Source organism: Puma concolor, chromosome C2 (genome assembly GCF_028749965.1).
Source record: "Puma concolor isolate L17-30 chromosome C2, mPumCon1.1.hap2, whole genome shotgun sequence".
NCBI classification, from domain to species: domain Eukaryota; kingdom Metazoa; phylum Chordata; class Mammalia; order Carnivora; family Felidae; genus Puma; species Puma concolor.
The window spans coordinates 160,129,815-160,149,467 of record NC_141675.1 but is presented as its reverse complement, the minus strand read 5'-3'; the positions used below and the strand labels follow the sequence as shown (position 1 = coordinate 160,149,467).

Genomic DNA, 19,653 nt, shown 5'->3' with positions numbered 1-19,653 from the left:
GGGGCTGGGGGCACAGCGTCCCTTGAGGCTCCCAGACCCCACCCCCTGGAAACAGGGGGACACAGCCACGGCCGGGGAGGGGACACGCACTCTGAGAGCCAGTGTGAGCCCGTATTTAGCCAGATACCTGGAGAAAATAAAGTCAAGTACTTCTACAAAAACAAACCAAAAAAACTGCCTTTTAAATTAAGATTGGCTAGGGCGCCTGGGTAGCTCAGTTGGTTAAGTGGCCGACTTCGGCTCAGGTCATGATCTCGCGGTCCATGAGTTTGAGCCCCGTGTCGGGCTCTGTGCTGACAGCTCCGAGCCTGGAACCTGCTTCAGATTCTGTGTCTCCCTCTCTCTCTGCCCCTCCCCTGTTCATGCTCTGTCTCTCTCTGTCTCAAAAATAAATAAACGCTAAAAAAAATTTTTTAATTAAGATTGGCTAAAATATAACATTTTGAAGACTGAAAGAATATATCTTGGTATTCCCAAAAGACATATCAGCTAATTTTCCAGGAATTATTCCTTTATGTATACTCTCCGATATGGAAAAATAAAATGTAACTTAAAACCTCCATCAGAGGGAACACACGCCCGGATGTTCACTGTAAACATGCTCAGTATGCATGCAGGGCCGGGGCGGTGTCTCAGAGGAACAGGGTCCAGCCATCAGGAAATCAAAGCCAATCTAAAATTAACTGGATGATAAGGCCACATTCCAAGTAGAAACTGGAAATTAGTAAGCACCTATAAAAAAAAGGAGGCTTGCCTCTTACGAATCCTGAAGTGTTCAAACCATCTCTAAACTGAATTTTAATTTCAATAGTTTTCACTTACATTTTTATGCTTTCAAGACTCATGTCGTTTTATAAAAATTTGTCAATCTTTTATGGCAAACTACCATCACCACTTCATGCGAATAACTCAGCAATTATGATAAATTAGCCTTAAACATGCAATTAGAACACCGACATCCGCACCCCTGGAGTCAGTGCTGCCCGGTCACGCACCCAGACAGGACCATCCTCAGAGCCACATGCCGCAGGAAAGGCGGCCCAGCACACGTGGCCTCCGTGCAAGTGGCACTGCAAGGAAGGTGTCCTGTGGTCGTTCGGGCCACGCTGAGGGCCACCTACAAAGTCGGGCCAGCACAGAAGCTCCACTCAGGTCCCCGAGCCCCTCCACGGACACCCACCGGGGCCTCCAGGGCCACTACCCCCCCGACCCCGCCCAAGCAGCACACGCCGCAGCAGAAATGCTCGCCCATTTTCATGTATCAATACTAAAGATTAAAGTTGGCTTTTTGTTGTTGTTGTTAACAGTCTGCCACAAAAGCTTTGAAGTAGTTTTCTTTTTTGGTAAAAAATTGGGGAAATCTGGTGCAGACACAATGCATATCACACGGCAGCCACTTGTTTGTTTTTACAGACCTGAGTCCTCATGTGCTATGGTAACAGGAATGCCTATGAATGAAAACACACAGCATTTTCAGAGTGGAAACACGAAGTCAGACACAGGGTTCCAGGGAGTGTCTGCGTTCCTGGACGGTCTCTAACACTTGTGCTTTTCTGTAGCACCGTGACGATTGTCTCAACGTCTGTGACCCCCCTCCCCAATATCCATATGTTGAGCCTCACGAATGGGATCTGAGCCGAAGAGAGACCCCAGAGAGCGGCCGGCTCCTCCCAAAAGTGAGGACACGGTGCAGAGGCTGGTGTTTATCAGAAGGCGGCGTGCCGGCGCCTTCATCGTGGACCCCACCCTCCAGGGCTGCGAGCGGCCAGTGCCTGTTGTCTGCAGCCTGTCCACGCCTCCTGTGACAGCAGCCCAGGCAGACTGGTGCCCTGGAGCTGCAGTGCGTCCTGGTTGCCCAACAACTTGACACCGACTTCTATTTATTTATTAATGTTTATTTACTTATCTTGAGAGAGAAAGACAAAGCGCGCATGAGTGTGAGTCAGGTCGGAGAGGGGTAGAGAGATACGGAGAGAGAGAAATCCCAAGCGGGCTCCACACTGTCAGCGCAGAGCCCAATGTATGGCTCAGTCTTCCCAACCATGAGATCACGACCTGCGCTGAAATCAAGAGTCAGATGCTTAACCCACTGAGCCAGCCAGGCACCCTGGCGCTGACTTTTAAAGGAGACAAAAAAGCCCCTGTGGGACAGATGGCATCGCCCTGAAAGCAGCCACGAGACACCCCTCACACCCACAAGACACCACGCCAAGAGGTGAGGCAGAGCTGAATTTCGCCACATGGCACCAGGACCTCCAAGAACTCTTGGAAAGTTGGTCAACATTCACGAGGACCCAAAGCAGAATCAGGACCAAGTGGCCACACCCTGGGCCACACCTGGGGGAGCCCACAGTCAGAGAAGGTCAGGAGGTGTTGCGTTGTGCTGGTGGGCAGCATTTCACACAACTGACACATGCGCGAGTCCCCACACAGAAGCACAGAATCCTGCAGCTGGGTGAATGGAAGGACCAGAGGTCACAGTAAGACATGCGAGTGGGGGCGGGGCTGATGATGTAAGATGACCCCAGCTGCACAGGAAGTACACTTCACTGGTGACAAAGGGAAGGAGCAGAGACTGGCCCCGCTCTTCTGCCAATGAGCACCGGGGCTCTGGAAGCTGTGGCCGAATACAGGAGGCCAGGCCTGTCTGAGGGGGTAACCAGAGACACAGAGGTGCTGGAAGACATGTGGGAAGTGCCAGGACCAGGTGTGGCAGAGCGTCTGGGGACGGACCTCACGGAGGCAGGGCCACTCAGGCCTCAGGCAGCGAGGACAAGGCTGTCCCCCAGCACAGGGCTACATGGTCACTCAGCTGGTCCCACTTGTCTGTGTCTCCCACAGGCCCCGGCCCTGAAGTCCCAACACCCTAGAGCTTACCACCATGCTCACGGTGGTAAGCTCGATCTTGATGGATGGGGCATGGGCCTAGCCGCCCCACATACATGCAGGCCAGGGCAGTAACACCTGAGAACGGGTGGAAGGGGCCCTGCACTAGGAAGGTCTGTCCCACTGGGAAGCGCAGCCCATGAGAAGTTCCAAGACAGAAGAAAACGTGTTTAAAAAAATAATAACTGACAAGTCCTCAGACCCACACTCATGCTCACACATGCTCACAGGTGCACACCCACACTCACATGCTTGCTCACACACCTGCCCACTTGCACACATCCTCCCACATGTGAATGGAGCCTTGCCTGAGAACAGCACGGCCAGGCGCAGGGACAGAACCAGGAGAGAACAGGACAGGTCAGTGTTAGGGGACACAGGACACCGGCCTGAATGAGGAAGGAGCAAACACAGAAGAACCGGATGCACAGCTTCACAACCAGCAGAGGTAGGTCCCTTCCACCCAGAGAGACGTGGGAAGTGTGGTGACAAGCACCAGAGGAGCAGAGGTGGACCCCGCGGCTGTGGGCACAGCGCACACAAGACATCCCAGATTAGCTCTGCAGAAGTCATTAGTAGGAGATCCACAAGACACAATTAAAGGTGTAAAGAGATTGAAAATAAAGGGTGAAAATGACATATAAGAGATAAAACAAAGCCAGATTAAGGTTTCAATATCAAAAATTTACATCAAAAGTCAGAAAAGTGACAGGAACATATAAGTAGATTGATGTCATCAATAGCAAGTCAAGCAAGAAGATGAGGTCTGGAATGATTACACACAGACCTTCTGAAACATCCCATGTGGGTGGAAGCCAAGGCCACTCACAACTCGCTCTGCCCAAAGAAGCCACAGGTCCGCCAGACCCACACCTCAGCAGCACGTGAGCCTTGGCAGACACAAGCCAAGCACCTGCCCAGGAGGGCGCACAGGACAAAGAAGAAGTAAGACAAGGCCCAAAACCAATTAAGTGGAGGACAAAGAAAGTGGCAATGATTAGTAATCCCAAAAGCTGATTGTTTATTAATGAAGGAAATCAAAAAGAATTAAAAATTGGGGAAAAGACCCGATGTTTAGGGGTGCCTGGATGGCTCAGTCGGTTAAGCACCCGACTCGTGATCTCAGCTCAGGTCTTGATCTCACGGTCGTGAGTTCAAGCCCCATGCTGGGCTGCATACTGGGCATGAAGCCTACTTAAAAAAACAAACAAAAAAAAACAAAAAACAAAAGACCTGATGGTTATAGCAGCACTATCAACAACAGCTACACTATAGAAAGAGCCCAAATGTCCATCAACAGATGAATGGATACAGAAGATGTGGTGTGTATATATGATGGAATATTACTTGGCAATCAAAAAGAATGAAATCTCGCCATTTGCACCCACGTGGATAGAAGTAGAGTGCGTTATGCTAAGCGAAATACGTCTGTCAGAGAAAGACAAATACCATATGATTTCACTCATATGAGGAATATAAGAAACAAAACAGATGAACATAGGGGAACGGAGGGAAAAAGAGAAGAAAGGGCAACAAACCCCAAGAGACTCTTAACAACAGAGAACAAACTGAGGCTTGATGGAGGCAGGTGGGTGGGTGAGAGGCGGGCCAGGGGGGCACTTGCTGGGATGAGCACTGGGTGTCATACGTAAGTGATGAATCACTGAATTCTACTCCTGAGACCTATTTTACCATATATGTTAACTAGAGCTTAAATAAAAATTTGAAACAAACAAAAATTGGGGAAGAGTAAAGAGTTTCCTGAATTGGTCAAGGCTGTACCACAAAGCAGACTTGTGTGCCCATAAACTATCTGAAAGCCACAAACCCAGAGATGGGCCGGTGGCACAGGAGGCACAGGGACACTGGGAGTCCCTGGTGGGCGAGGGTGTGAGACACATGGTTCTGGGGAAGGCTGAACCCACACGGAGCTGATTCTTACACATCTGCTCCTGAGGACACCGCCGCCTATGGACTCAATGACCTGGACGCCTTCCATTTTGACTGTTCACGTGTTAAATGTTTAAAACATAAAACCTCTAATAATCTGAAATCACAATGAACTTTTGTTAAAACTACGTTTTCCTATTGAAGATTAACGTTAGGCGCTTTTTTAAAATCTTAACTAAAAATTTTAAGTGGCCTGTGTTTTCCCACTGCCATGGCTATTTATCTCAAACAGGCTGGTGACATTTCAGTGGCCTCCTGTTTGCCAGAGGCAATTCTGGCCTCACACTGCTGTAAGAACTCGAGGGGCCACCAGGGCCAGCCGTCTCTCTAACGGAGCAGCGACACGGAGGACGCTGCACCAGCCACCCTGATCAGGGCCCCTGCCTTCTTTCCAAGGCCCTTGGTGAGTGAGAGCGGCCCCTGCTCCCACCCTCTGCAGCTCCCATCTCTGGCCGCGGAACCAGCATTTCTTACCATCTTCTCTCTCTCCTGCTTCTGCGGCCAAGGTCTCCTTTTGGGTCCACAGGACAGAGTTCTCCTCCCTCAGCTCTGCCTGCTGCTGGGTCGCCCGCTCCAGCTGCCGTCTCAGGCTCTCCAGCTCAACGGCGAGGCCCTGCTCGGCTGTCTCCTTCTGGCCCAGCGCCTCTTGCAAGCTGGCCTGCTCCACCTTGAACCCTTCGATGAGACCTGAGGAGACGGGGAGAGACCCGTTGCCAAGGGCTTGCTGGAGAAGCAAAAGGAGCAGACGGGCCGGACATGGGCATCCCAGCCCCAGCGAGATGTCAGCCGTGGGATATGAGAGCGGAGTGGTCACGCCCGGGGTCCTGTTCCCAGATGGATGGCACCAGGCCAGCGCACCCAGCACGTGCAGGAGTCACCGGACAAGGTGACAGCCCGAGAGCAGCCATGTACAAGACACCCCCACCACACGCCTGCACACACCCCTCATGCCGAGTGTCTAGCACGTAAGCACCAGACACCATAAACATGGGGGTCACAAATGTCACCTCTTGGGGCAGGACCGATGTTCCCTTCTCGCCACGTAAGGCAGCGCTCCGAGGCTGTGAGCCTGGGATGCGGCAGAGGTTAAGTGCGGAGAGAAGAGCCACCCCGCCTGGGCCCTACCCGCTGCCACAGCCCTGGCTCCCGAGAAGAGCCTGCGCGTGCAACGGCTTTTGTGAGCAAAGTCCCCAAGGCCTCACGCCATCTGTCTTATTTTAGCTTTACGTTTTGCTTTGAACGCTTCCGTTAATGCTTCCCCGTCCCATGTGCCTCTGGCCGGCGCGCCCCTGCAGACCCTCCCCGCCCGCAGCCGGCGCTCACCCCGCGCCTGGTGCAGCTCCAGCGTCAGCCGTGTCCGGGCCGCGTTCTCCTCATCCAGGCGCTCCAGTAACTCCTGGTGCTTCCTAACGACCTGCGCTGTTTCCTCGTTCTTACAGCTAAATTCTTTCTCAAAACGAGAATGAATCTGACGTGCTTCCTCCAGCTGTTAAAACACATTTGAAAACCAGAATTGCACTTCAATATAAAGCTAACGTCAACAGAATTCCACTTGTGTAGAAGTAGAATACAAATATTGCGGAAGAAACCATTTTGGCATTCAATATTAGGTCAATTATTAAATAAACCTACTCATTCAACAATTTTCAATAAAGTAAAATTCCAGGGGAGCCTGGGTGGCTCAGTGGGTTAAGCATCTGCCTCTTGAACCCAGCTCAGGTCATGATCTCACAGGTTGGTGGGATTGAGCCCCATGTCACACTCTGCACAGATAGTACAGAGCCTGCAGGATTCTCTCTCTCCCTCTCTCTCTACCCCTCCCCTCCTCTCTCTCTCTCAAAATAAACCTAAAAAAAAAAAGAAGGAAAAATTCTGCACATAGACACAATACTACACAGAAAATTCACATGTTCGTGAACTACTGATACCACATATCTATCTGTACAATAAAGCTAAGGAGAATGTATATTCAAAGATCACAAAACTGTCCATCGAGAGCCTAGAACCTGGGCAGGAACGACCACTTGGTGCTCCACAGGTGGAGGAGGAGATGGGGAGGCCTGGGGTGGGCGGGCTGGGAGGAAGTTCTCCTTGGGCTGGTCACCACAGTGGGAAGATCTGACACGTCTTCACCACCTGCAGACCCATCCTCCCTCCCTGACATCCCTCTGGGCCTCCCTGGATGCCACCCACTCAGGACTCAGCCCTGGGTCCCCATCTCCCCTTCCTCCCCTGGCAGACATGCCTTCCTGTGCCCTCTGAGGCTCCCAGGCCAGCTCCAGCCTGGAGGGCCCACACTAACCTCTGGATCCAAATACCTGTGCCCAGCTGTGCCAACAGACACCTGGGCACCTAGCCTGGGCCTCCCTCATATTCACTGCACCCCCAGACCAGCCTCTGAGGGAATCTACTGGTTTTCCCTTGAAAACAGCCCTAAGCTGCCTCTTCTCACACTCTCACCAAGTAGGGAAAACTTGCTTAAGTATTTCTAGGATGTGAATGGCAATGTCCTGGCTAAAAATGTTTAGTTTCTAATTGGGCTGAATGGGGGAAAAATTGCTATACTGCTTCTCATGCATTCATATTTAATGTCTTTCCTAATTGTCTAAAATGCTCTAAAAGATTCACACAAACAATTCCCTTTTCTAGTGACAATCCCGAAACTAAAACGGTGCAGGAGATAAAAGCAGAGTGGAAGCGAGAGGCCCAACCGCATGATCTACCAGACGCTCAGCTCTTCTCTGTGCACGGCGGTCCCACAGCCTCAGAAATTCTGGTTCAGAAAAGACTCCCACTTAGTAAAGACACAGAGCAGAGTATGGTTGGTACTGACAGAAGATCAAAAAGACATGTGGGGAAGGTGGGTCACACCCAGAATGGAGTTTCTGTCCCCCAACGCCCAGAGGAGGAGTGAACACGAGAAGCCGGATCCACCAGGAAGAGTGACAATGTTCCTTCTATCCCTGCATGTACGGTGCCCGGCAGAGCACCTGGGGGCTGCAGGACCCTCCCCCATCAACTGTAGATCATCAAACCATTCCATCCACCCACTTGTTCGACCTGTTGTCCTTCTCAAAAAACAAGGAACACTAACAGGAGTTAAATCAGGGTCACAGACCTGTTCAGACGGTGCACAGAGCCATGTCTCACCTGCCTGGTGGAGTCCAGAGCCAGCTCCAGGAGGCCGTCCACTGCCAGGCCAAGGCTCCGGTAAATCCTCCTAATTGGCTGCTCACACTCCAGTGAATTTTCTGGGCTCATGAAAAAGCTTTCACAGACGTGACTGCTAATTTCAGCCTCTGAAGACACCTCTGCACATTCAGGCAAAGTTCTGTCCAGCTCCAGCAGGGCTGCCTCAGGCCACGTCTCCTCGAGCACCGGTACTGCGAAGTGAGGAAACGCAGGGACCTGCATACACCATGTGGCCAGCGAGCCCGCACGACCAGCGCTGTGGAAGGGCGAGCACACCCAGGTCCCAGAGACAACACCCGTCTCGGGCGTAGGGAGCTCGTCCAGCCCTGCCCCAGCGGGGAGGAGGAGGATGGTGCTATGCACCCCGGCCCAGGGTCCGCGGGCACAGGGCCGTCCTAGTGCTCACCTGCAGACGGGCCCTGGCCACTGGGCCGCACTTCACGAGGGCTCTCGTCCTCCAGACACAGCCCCACGCGCTCACTGATCCGGCTCTTCAGGGTGACGGCGGCCTTCAGCGTCTCTCCGAACAACCCGAGCAGCCTCCGCAGAGTGTCTCGGAGAGCTCTCCTGAACGAAGCACATAGTAGGCCATGACCCTGATCCTGACTGACTCAGACAAGAGGGACACAGCCCAGGAGGCAGCAGAAAAAGGTACCGTGCACTTGGGTACTGCATTTTACCAGCCTAGCAGGACAAAGAAAGGTTTCAGCTTAAACTGTGCTGGCCTTCAGTCCAACTCCCTCTTGGAACCGGACCGTTCCTATGCGAACCGTGTCCGCTGGAAATGTGTAGGCACTGGGTCCCACTCCTGTTTGGATCAGACTGTTTGCAATGGAACTGTGCTGGCCTTGGGTCTGATTCCTTCCGGAGTGGGCTGTTCCTGTTGAAACTGTGCTGTTGAGGAATTGGTCTCTTTGCTCTAGAGAAAACCCTCTAAGACTAGAGATCCCAGCCATCAAAATGCTTCAGGGGTACCCTCCCTACCAGGACTCTAGCTGGTTTTATGCTAAAAAAACGATGGTCCCTCCACATGTGCATTTATAACTAAGTGAACTGACTTAACCAGAAGTAATTTAGAACTTCGATGGCCATTACGAGGAAGTTTTGATCTCCCTAAGCTTGTTTTCCTCAAAACTGAATTAGAAAGCCATGGCTCCCTAACAAAAGGAAAAAAAAAAAAAAAAACTGAATGGGATGGCTATTTTAAAAGGTATATCAAGGCTTCCAGATGTTTTCAGGATTCTAAGTTTGCCTCTTTGCAAAATATTACTTCTAAAATGATGCAAACAATTGAAAAAAGTAAGAATGGCTTCTGAGGCCTCTTTACCTGCCCCCCCCCTCCCGCCCCCAATCTTCTCTGCAGACATGTGGCGGCCACCTAGTGCTGGGACCCGGCTCCCAGTGCCGTTTTCCTCTGTTGTCTCTGCCAAACTTCCCTTTTCCTCTGAACCTCTTTCCACTCTCGCCTCTCCTGAACCTATTAAAAGCTGCCTCTCTCCAGTTAAGTCTTCTGAGAATCTAAATAAACCTCAGGCTTCTTATGTTCTCTGGTCTAAGGCCAAACTGTGAGCCATGGTTAAGGAGTTCCCTAAAGGAACCAAGGATCCCCCCCAGGTTTATTTAGCATAGTTATTTGCATAGAAACCAACCTGGTTTCTCACATTTACATCAATTTGTCCACATGCCTACTGGTGAGGGCCAGGCCAAATGCTGGATGACTAGCTTTCCTTTGGGACTAGCCCAAAGGAAAGGAAATCTAGAAGGGGATCCTGAAGGGGATCCTGAAGGGGATGTAGAGAATCAAGCCCTTAAACTTGTCAGAATGCTAGAAAATTCACTGGAAATCACTGAGCAATTACAATAGCTTTTTCTAAGCCTACTGATTGGGACAAAATTGAGGCTTGCACACAAAAGCCTGACGAACCTGTTCATCACAACTACAATGGACTCCAAATTGTCATTTGAGACTATTCTGCTGGTTTTTCTTTATGTTGAATCCACCTGGGTAGTATTCAACTCTATATGTTTTTTTTCTAACAGGGTGAACTGGGATCTATCTCTTTTAGTTAAAAGGACCAGGATGGAATGGGAAACTGCCCATATTTAGTTACTATGGCAAACCAGCTACTCATATCCTACATGAATCACCTAAAAGACTGCTGAAATCGTCAACTTTCAAATCTTGCAAGTGATGGCCCCTAAACGAAACCAAAAACCATCTACTCTCTGCTATTGCAAAGAGCCAGGACATTGGGGGAAAAAGAAGAAACTATGACGAATTTCAGCACTCTAGTCACCTCCAGCCCCATAGCCAGCCTTTCCTGACATAGGACAGGACAACCAAAAAGGGTCCTTCCCGCACTGAGGGACAAAACCACTAAACGTGAAAAACCTGACTCTTGATCAGCAATGCATTCAAGGGAAGATCTTGATCAAAAGGGGTTAAGTGTGAAAATTAATAGAAAAACTCGTTTAGAGTGGAGTCAGGGGGCCAGCAGGGGGAACTCTGGTGCCCTATCAACTGCAGACCTATCAGGAAGAGGGACATCTTGCCAGGATACTACTTCACTATCCCAGCTGGAGGAAGGAAGGTTTCTTCCTGTCCAGGCAACAGCCCAGCCAATGAGAAAGTCTCAGTTCTGCCAATGAGAGATTGCCACAGCTCAGCCAATGGGAGACAGTCACAGCTCAGCCAATGGGAGACAGTCACAGCTCAGTCAATGGGAGAGACAGTCACAGCCCGCCAATGAGAAGCCACTAAACTTCCCGGCTCCCAGTTTACTCCAATGGACTTTCTGTTGAGGAAAGCCCCAATCCCCTTTCCTCTATAAGAGCCTCCTCTGCTCCATTCTCCAGACTTGCCTGTGGTGTTGCCCTAGCTGGGTCGCACTGGCTTACTGGCTCCAATTCTCTGTTATTCCGGAATAAACCTATTTTTGCTGGTAAGATATTTGGCAATTAAATTCTAAGGTTAATGCCTCATTATAACATCAAATTTTATAATCTGGCAAAAATGTGAAGATTTGGCAAAGTGAGATGGTGGGTATACAGGTGTCTGTTATGTTACTCAGTACTTTTCTGGAGAAGAATAATGTGGCACAGGCTCCCATCCCACTAGTGGAGAAGGCACTGGGGAAGCAGCAACAGAGAGGAGCATGTGACTGACCTTTCACGGTCAGACAGGTCAATGTCAGACTTCAGCATCGAAATGAGATTCGTGCCTTCCTGGTTTTCCCTTTCATGCCTTTGCTGTAGCTTCTCCAGTTCCGAATGGCACTCTTCTACCTCATGTCTTAAGGATAAAATTTGGTCTTCCAGCTGTTCAGGAAAAATTGTTAAAGCTTTATTTACAACAATTTAGGGGCACTTGGCTTGCTCAGTTGGTAGAGCATGCAACTCTTGATGTCCAGGGTCATGAGTTCGAGCCCTACACTGGGCGTGGAGCCTACTTAAATTTTTTTTTTTTTTAAGTAATTAAAAAAATAATAAAACAATTTAGTTAAGAATAAATTTCTTGGGGCGCCTGGGTGGCGCAGTCGGTTAAGCGTCCGACTTCAACCAGGTCACGATCTCGCGGTCCGTGAGTTCGAGCCCCGCGTCAGGCTCTGGGCTGATGGCTCAGAGCCTGGAGCCTGTTTCCGATTCTGTGTCTCCCTCTCTCTCTGCCCCTCCCCCGTTCATGCTCTGTCTCTCTCTGTCCCAAAAATAAAAATAAAAACGTTGAAAAAAAAAAATTTAAAAAAAAAAAAAAAGAATAAATTTCTGTAAGAAACATTCATCATCCCTGTTAACAAAAATATGGCAAAATATGATGGCGATTAAAGTTGAAAATTACTAATATGACTGCCCCTCCCCCCCAATATTCATTGCCTACAAAAACAGAATACATGAACATCCGAGGCTGCCCCAGACACAAGAGAGAAGGGGCAAATTCACCAGAGGTTATTCTCACAAGGAGGCCAGAGGCTTAGAGAGTCAAGCAGTCTGGTCATAGAGGGGTCACATTATATACACCATCCCAAGTTTTCATTTAAAATGCACGAGGGGCGCCTGGGTGGCTCAGTCAGTTAAGCGTCTGACTTTGGCTCAGGTCATGATCTCACAGTTCGTGAAATCGAGCCCCGCATAGGGCTCTGTGCTGACAGAGCCTGCTTTGGACTCTGTATCTCCCTCTCTCTGCCCCTCCCCTGCTCGTGCTCTGTCTCTCTCTCTCCCTCTCTAAAATAAACATTAAAAAAATAGTATAAATACACATTTATGCTTAAAAAAAATTTTTTTTAATGTTTATTTATTTTTGAGACAGAGACAGAGCATGAGCTGGGGAGGGGCAGAGTGAGAGGGAGACACAGAATCCGAAACAGGCTCCAGGCTCTGAGCTGTCAGCACAGAGCCTGACGTGGGGCTAGAACCCACGAACTATGAGATCATGACCTGAGCCGAAGTCAGATGCTTAACCGACTGAGCCACCCAGGTGCCCTCTATACACATTTATTCTTATATAAAAAAAAAAAAAAAATAACGAACTCAACAACAACAAAATAAATCCAATTCAAAATGTCAAAGACCTTGAATGGACATTTCTTCAAAGACATACAAATGGCCAATAAGCTCGAAAAAAGGTGCTCAACATCACTAATCATCAGGGAAATGCAAACCAAAACCTGAGTGAAATACCACCTCATTATTCATTATGATGGCAATTATAAGAAGAAAAAAGAGATGGGAAATAAGTATTGGCGAGGATGTGAAGAAATTAGAATCCTGTACGCTGCTGAAAGAAATGTAAGGTGGCACAGCTGCTGTGGAAAGCAGTCTAGCAGTTCCTCGAGAACTTAGATACAGATTTATGCATGACCCGGCAATCCTGTTACTAGACACATAAACCCCAAAATGGAAAGCAGGGACTAAAAGATACTTGTACACCAATGTTCACTGTGAAAGTATTCATAACAGCCAAAAGGCAGAAACAACCATCAAGAAGTCCATCCATAGATAAGGGCGCCTGGATGGCTCAGTCAGTTAAGCAGCCGACTTCGGCTCAGGTTGTGATCTCACAGTTAGTGGGTTCAAGCCCCAAGTCAGGCTCTGCGCTGACAGCTCAGAGCCTAGAGCCTGCTTCGATTCTGTGCCTCCCTCTCTCTCTGCCCCTCCCCCACTCACGCTCGGTCTCTCAAAAATAAACATTAAAAAAAAAAAGTCCATCAACAGATAAATCTGTGAAGAGATACACAAAATGTGGTATCTATATATCATGGAACATTATTAGCCATAAAAAACCATGAAACGGACACATGCTGCAACTTGGATGGACTCCACAGACATTATGCTAAGTGAAATAAACCAGACACAAGAGGGTAAATATTGTATGATCTCACTTATATGAGGTCCCAAAAGTGGTCAAATTCATACAGGCAGAAAGTAGAAGGGTGGGTGCCAGGGACTGGAGGGGAGGGGAAATGGGGAGGTAGTGTTTATTGGGCACAGAGTTTCTTCTTGGGTTGATGAACAGTTCTAGAAATGGATAGTGGTGAAAGTTGCACAACACGGTGAACATCGTTAATGCCACTGAATTGGACACTTAAAAATGATTAAAATGGGAAACTTTACGTTATGTTATATTTTATATATATATAAGTTATATATATGTATATTATATATATAATTTACATATATATATAACATATATATATACACGTTATATTTTACCCCCCCACACACACACACACAATAACAAAGAAAAGACACATTTTACATACCTGCAGAATTTGGTTATTCTTCTCCTGAAGCTGCAGAAACAAAGACTCTTTCTCTTTTTGCACTTGCTCGCATTCAAGTCTATGTATCTTCTCTTGTTCATGTAAAGCAACTTCCTTTTCACTTTCGAATTCACCCTGTACAAAAAGCACATCATTAACAACAAAAATGCCATTAAACTCTAAAATTATGCCAGTTCCACTTCTATGTTTGCTAAAATATAGTTCATTCAACAAATGTTTATTGAGTCCATATTATGCCAAGAGCAGTGATCAGAAGGAACAAAGCCACCACTCACAGCGAAATGCACTCAAATGTGCTTCTCATACAGAACATGAAAAAGACAGCTTGCTACCTTTCCCAAATGGCCACATTAAGAAATTACCCATCACCAGGGTATCATGACCATCAAACTCCAAGGTATTTAGAAACCTAAGTTCCTTTGGTTTTCAAAGATAAACCCTATTTCTTCCTAAAAATAAAAATTGTTTTTAATAAAGTTCACCTAATGAATTAAAGTACATTAATTAAAGGGGCGCCTGGGTGACTCAGTCGGTTAAGCGTCCGACTTCAGCTCAGGTCATGATCTCGCAGTTTGTGAGTTCGAGCCCAGCATCGGGCTCTGTGCTGACAGCTTAGAGCCTGGAGCCTGCTTTGAATTCTGTGTCTCCCTCTTTCTCTGCTCCTCCTCCATCCTCTGTCTCTCTCTCCTTCAAAAATAAATAAAAACATTAAAAAAAAATTAAAGTATATTAATTAAATAAGCTTTAAAAAAAAAACTACAGAGGTAGCACTTCCAGAATAATAGAATAAGGACCTCCAAAAAATGTGTTCCTCCATAAAAGCACAGGGAACACAGGCAAAACCTGTCAAAATCGACTTTTCAGAGTTCTGGAAATTAAGAAAGACTTGTAACAATCCAAAGAGTGTTCACTGAAAACAAAGTCTGAGTTTCCATCGAAACAACAAGCGCTGAGAGGTATTTAAACCTGCCCTAACCCCAACACTCCCACCTCAGGCATAGCCCTGAAAACAGCCCAACAGTCCTAAGAGTTGGGGGGAACAAACACGTGTTTGGATCTCCAAAAGCACCACCTCGCCAACTGTCACTAATTAACCTGTCTTGCAGCTTACTAAAAAGCTCCATTCTTGGAGCACCAGGGTGGCTCAGTCAGTTGAGTGTTTGACTTCATTCAGCTCAGGTCGTGATCTCGTGGTTTGTGAGTTTGAGCCTGGCATCAGGGTCGCTGCTGTCAGCACAGAACCTGCTTCTTCAGATCGTCTGAACTCCTCTCTCTGCCCCTTCCCAGCTTGCATGCGCGTGTGCGCTCTCTCTTTCTCAAAATTAAATAAACATTAAAAAAATAAATAAATAAAAATGAAAATGGAAGGCTCTATTCTCAGAGATGATCTCACAGAGCTGTCTGTCAACAATGCTATCCCCAAGCCATTAGTCAAAATCAAGTAGCAGCAACTGTTTAACATCACAATGACCTGAAACCGATAAACTGGTAACAGTCTGAGCCAGTAAGAGGTAGACAAAACAACTTGAAAGGAAACACTTTTAAGAGGAAATGAGATGTCTGAAGAGTATGAGATGTCAGGAGGGAGCTTTGAAAAAGTCCAACATATTCCTAGGAATTTAGAAGGCAGGAGCAAGTACAGGGCTGTGTACCTGTCCAGAGAGACCCGAGAGAGCTCTAAGAGCTCACTCCTTGTTGACCTTGCACAAACACAAAACGAAAGCTAAGGCAGAGTAAACTGCCCGCCACAGCACTCAAAGCATGCCCCAACCAGAGCCCTTCAAATTCACTAGAGGGGCTCACCAGTAGATTTGAATGGGCAGAAGAATCAGCAAATATGAAGACAGTTCAAATTATTTAGTCTGGGAACCAAAAAGAAAAAAAAAAAGAAGAAGAAGAAGAAAAAAAATAAGCAGAGGGGCACCTGGGTGGCTCCGTTGGTCAAGCGTCCGACTTCCTTCCACTGAGGTCATGATCTCACGGTCCGTGAGTTCGAGCCCCGCGTCGGGCTCTGTGCCGACAGCTCAGAGACTGGAACCTGCTTCAGATTCTGTGTCTCCCTCTCTCTCTCTGCCCCTTCCCCACTTGCTCTCTCTCTCTCTCTCAAAAATAAATATGAAAAAAAAAATTTTTTTTAAGAAAAATAAGTAGAGGTTCACAGACATGCTGGGACACCCTCAAAGACCAACATATACGTAACGGGAGTTGCAGAGGAAAGGAGAAAGGGAACAAAGCAGAAAGGCTACTTGAAGATATAAGGCCCAAAACTTCAAAACTCTGAGGAAAAAACATTAATCTACAAACACAAAAAGCACAATTACCCCAGGTAGGATAAACTCAAAGAGATCCACACCAAGGCCCATCCCAATTAAACTGTGAAAGACTAAAAAAAAGATCCTTGAAAGCAGCAGGAGAGAAACCATCCTCCAGAGGCCAAAAGGCAATAAGATAATATAGTCAAAGTGACAAAAGAAAGACTTAACCAAGAATTCCATATCCAGGAAACGATCTTTCCAAAATGAGGGAGAAATTAAAACATTCACGGATAAATACAAACTAAGAGAAGTCATCCTAACAGGCCTGCCCTGAGGAAATACAAAAGGGTGTCCTTCAGGCTAGAGTGAAGGGACACCAGACGTCCATTCGAATCCACATGAAGAAATAAAGAACACTGGTAAAGGTTCACAAGTAAACTGAAAGACAAAGTAAACACAGTTTTTATAATTCTTTTTTCTCCTATCTGATTTGTAAGAAACTGAATAAATCAGTGAGCATAAATTGTATGGAAGTGTACTTTGCATGACAATATTAGCACACAGGACAGAGAAGGGGATGAAGCTACACAGGAGAAGAGACTTGTAAACTATCAAAATCAAGATGGTATTAATCTGAACTATGCTGTTATAAGGTGTTTATTACTGTAATCCCCAGGGCAGGCACCTAAGAAAATAACCCAAAATATATAGAAAATAAACATCAAGGAAATTAAAATGAAAAGAAGGCATTAACATAAAATCAGAAAAACAAGAGAGATACAAGATAAACAAGGAGCAAACAGCAAGTAATAATACCTGCTACATCTCTAAACCTAGAGAACACTGTGCTAAGTGAAAGCAACCAAACACAAAAGGGCACAGAGTGTATGATTCCATTTCTATAAAATGTCCAGAAACAGGAAGTTCAGTGGTTACCAGGGGCTGGAGGAGGGGAGAGGCAGCTAAGGCTGGGGGGAGCGGGGGGGTCTTTTTGAGGTGATGCAAATGTTCTGGAAGTAGATAGCAACAATAGTTGCACAACTTGGTGAATACACTAAAAATCACTAAAACGTATATACTTAAAAGAGTAATTTTTACGGTATATAAAATAAAGCTGTTGTTAAAAGAAACAACAAAGTAAAGCTACATTAAAAATCATCTTGGGGTGCCTAGGTGGCTCAGTCAGCTCTGTGCTGACAAGCTCAGAGCCCGGAGCCTGCTTCAGATTCTGCGTCTCCCCCTTTCTCTGCCCCTCCCCCGCATATGCTCGGTCTCCCTCTCTCTTTTAAAAATAAACATTAAAAACAAATTATATTGGGGCTCCTGGGTGGCTCAGTTAGTTGAGCGTTTGAGCTTTGATTTTGGCTCAGGTCATAATCTTACGTCGTGGGACTGAGCCCTGCATCAGAGCCCTGCTTCAGGTTCTCTCTCCCTCTGTTTCTCTCCCCCACTCATGCTCCCTCTCTCTCTCTCTCCCTCTAAAATAAAAAAAAATATACACACATATAAAAAATAAAAAATAAGGGGCGCCTGGGTGGCGCAGTCGGTTAAGCGTCCGACTTCAGCCAGGTCACCATCTCGCGGTCCGTGAGTTCGAGCCCCGCCTCAGGCTCTGGGCTGATGGCTCAGAGCCTGGAGCCTGTTTCTGATTCTGTGTCTCCCTCTCTCTCTGCCCCTCCCCCGTTCATGCTCTGTCTCTCTCTATCCCAAAAAATAAATAAATGTTAAAAAAAAAAAATTAAAAAAAATAAACAAAAATAAAAAAATAAAAAAAATAAATAAAAAATAAGTCGTCGTAAGAGAAGGTGCTGAGTGTTGAGACATCCTGCACATTCTTCCATGAGAACAGTCTCCTTAAAGCAAGAAAAGCCTCGATGTGGCTGCTGCTGAGTCACTGAGGCAAGGCAGTAAGACTCAAACGTTCTCAAATTTAAAATATTTGATGGCAATTCTTAGCGGGAAAGGTATGCTAACCACCCAAATTAAATAGAAAAAGGATGGAAAAACGGGAACCCTCTTGCACTGCTGGTGGGAATGCAAACTGGTGCAGCCACTCTGGAAAACAGTGTGGAGGTTCCTCAAAAAATTAAAAATACAACTACTCTATGACCCAGCAATAGCACTAGTAGGAATATATCCAAAGGATACAGGAGTGCTGATTTGAAGGGGCACATGCACCCCAATGTTTATAGCAGCACTATCAACAATATCCAAACTATAGAAAGAGCCCAAATGTCCATCAACTGATGAATGGATAAAGAAGATTATATATACAATGGAATACTACTTGGCAATGAAGAAGAATGAAATCCTGCCATTTGTAACAACGTGGATGGAACTGGACGGTATTATGCTAAATGAAATAAGTCAGGCAAAGAAAGACAAATACCATGTTTTCACTCATATGTGGGAGTTGAGAAACTTAACAGAAGACCATGGGGGAAGGGAAGGGGAAAAATAGCTTCAAACAGAGAGGGAGGCAAACCATAAGAGACTCTTGAGTACAGAGAACAAACTGAGGGTTGATGGGGGGACAGGGAGAGGGGAAAATGGGTGACGGACACTGCGGAGGGCACTGGCTCGATGAGCACTGGGTCGTATGTAAGCGGTGAATGACAAGAATCTGCCCCCAATACCAAGAGCGCACTATATACACCGTATGTTAGCCAACATATTTAAAAAATAATAATAGAAAAATGAGTGAAAAAAATTGCCTACAAAAATCTGTTTCTAAGACAATGAAAACATTTTATGTTTTAACTTCGCATATCACCATTAATTTAGAATAACATTTTATTTACTCTGTACATGGGGAAGAACAGCAATAACACAAATCATCCTTAGCCCCGTACCTTCAGCTGTGGGATCTGCTGCTCCGGTACCACTTCCGACTGGCTCTTTGACAACTGCCGCTTCTCCTCCTCTTCGTGCAGCTCGGCCCAAAGAGCTGGGCCCTGGGCCTCAACCTCCGCAGGAATCAGGGTGCTCTGCTTGAACGAGGAGGAAAAGAGTTAGCACCGAGCTCTTCGTGCACAGATACTTGTCAATACTGGAGATCACTACCATTCCGCGTATGTTCAATGTGATGACACACGGGAGTCACGCTACAGCTTATAGAAAACTTCAAACCACGCTGTAGGACTGGATTCTCACCTTAATTATGATAGTGACGAAAACGGGGCATGCGTGGTACAACACTACAATTATACTTTCAAGTTATAGAGACCATTTCTGAATTAACATATCATTTTTATAAACTTTCTCTCCTGAAATAAATTTAACTCCAAAACCTTTAAAAAGGAAGGATTAAAGGTAATTTCCAAGTTATCACACTTTGCAAAGTTTCCAAAGTACTTTAATTACCACGTGTCTACCACACTTCTCCTTCTAGGGAAGGTCAGGGTTGACCCAGACCACTCCCAGCAGAAAGGAGGCTAGTTGCAGCCCTGAGAGTAACTGGGTTTCACCAGGAATGCTAATTCCCCGAGCGTCAACCACAAAGTGTTGGTGAATACAGGGAAAAACCCTGAATGCCAACAGGCACCACAGACCAGCAGGGCAAAGGCCAAGGGACAGAAGCCATACGCCCTTTT

The 19,653-nt window shown here is 46.8% G+C and overlaps 1 protein-coding gene across 8 annotated transcripts in view; it reads right to left on the bottom strand.

The window, feature by feature from the left end:
- The window catches only part of PCNT (pericentrin), a 134,030-nt gene that overhangs the window by 51,957 nt on the left and 62,420 nt on the right, over nucleotides 1–19,653 (bottom strand). For 5 of the 8 annotated variants that reach the window (XM_086676214.1, XM_086676210.1, XM_086676207.1 and 2 more), the window contains 8 exons: nucleotides 18,913–19,050; nucleotides 13,785–13,919; nucleotides 11,195–11,346; nucleotides 8,435–8,595; nucleotides 7,987–8,219; nucleotides 6,160–6,322; nucleotides 5,311–5,523; nucleotides 1,416–1,448 (listed from right to left, as the gene is read on the bottom strand). In XM_086676214.1, the coding sequence (XP_086532340.1) occupies nucleotides 1,416–1,448; nucleotides 5,311–5,523; nucleotides 6,160–6,322; nucleotides 7,987–8,219; nucleotides 8,435–8,595; nucleotides 11,195–11,346; nucleotides 13,785–13,919; nucleotides 18,913–19,050 (1,228 nt within the window). The remainder of the gene's footprint in view (nucleotides 1–1,415; nucleotides 1,449–5,310; nucleotides 5,524–6,159; nucleotides 6,323–7,986; nucleotides 8,220–8,434; nucleotides 8,596–11,194; nucleotides 11,347–13,784; nucleotides 13,920–18,912; nucleotides 19,051–19,653) is intronic. The other 3 variants (XM_086676211.1, XM_086676215.1, XM_086676208.1) reach the window with 2 other exon arrangements.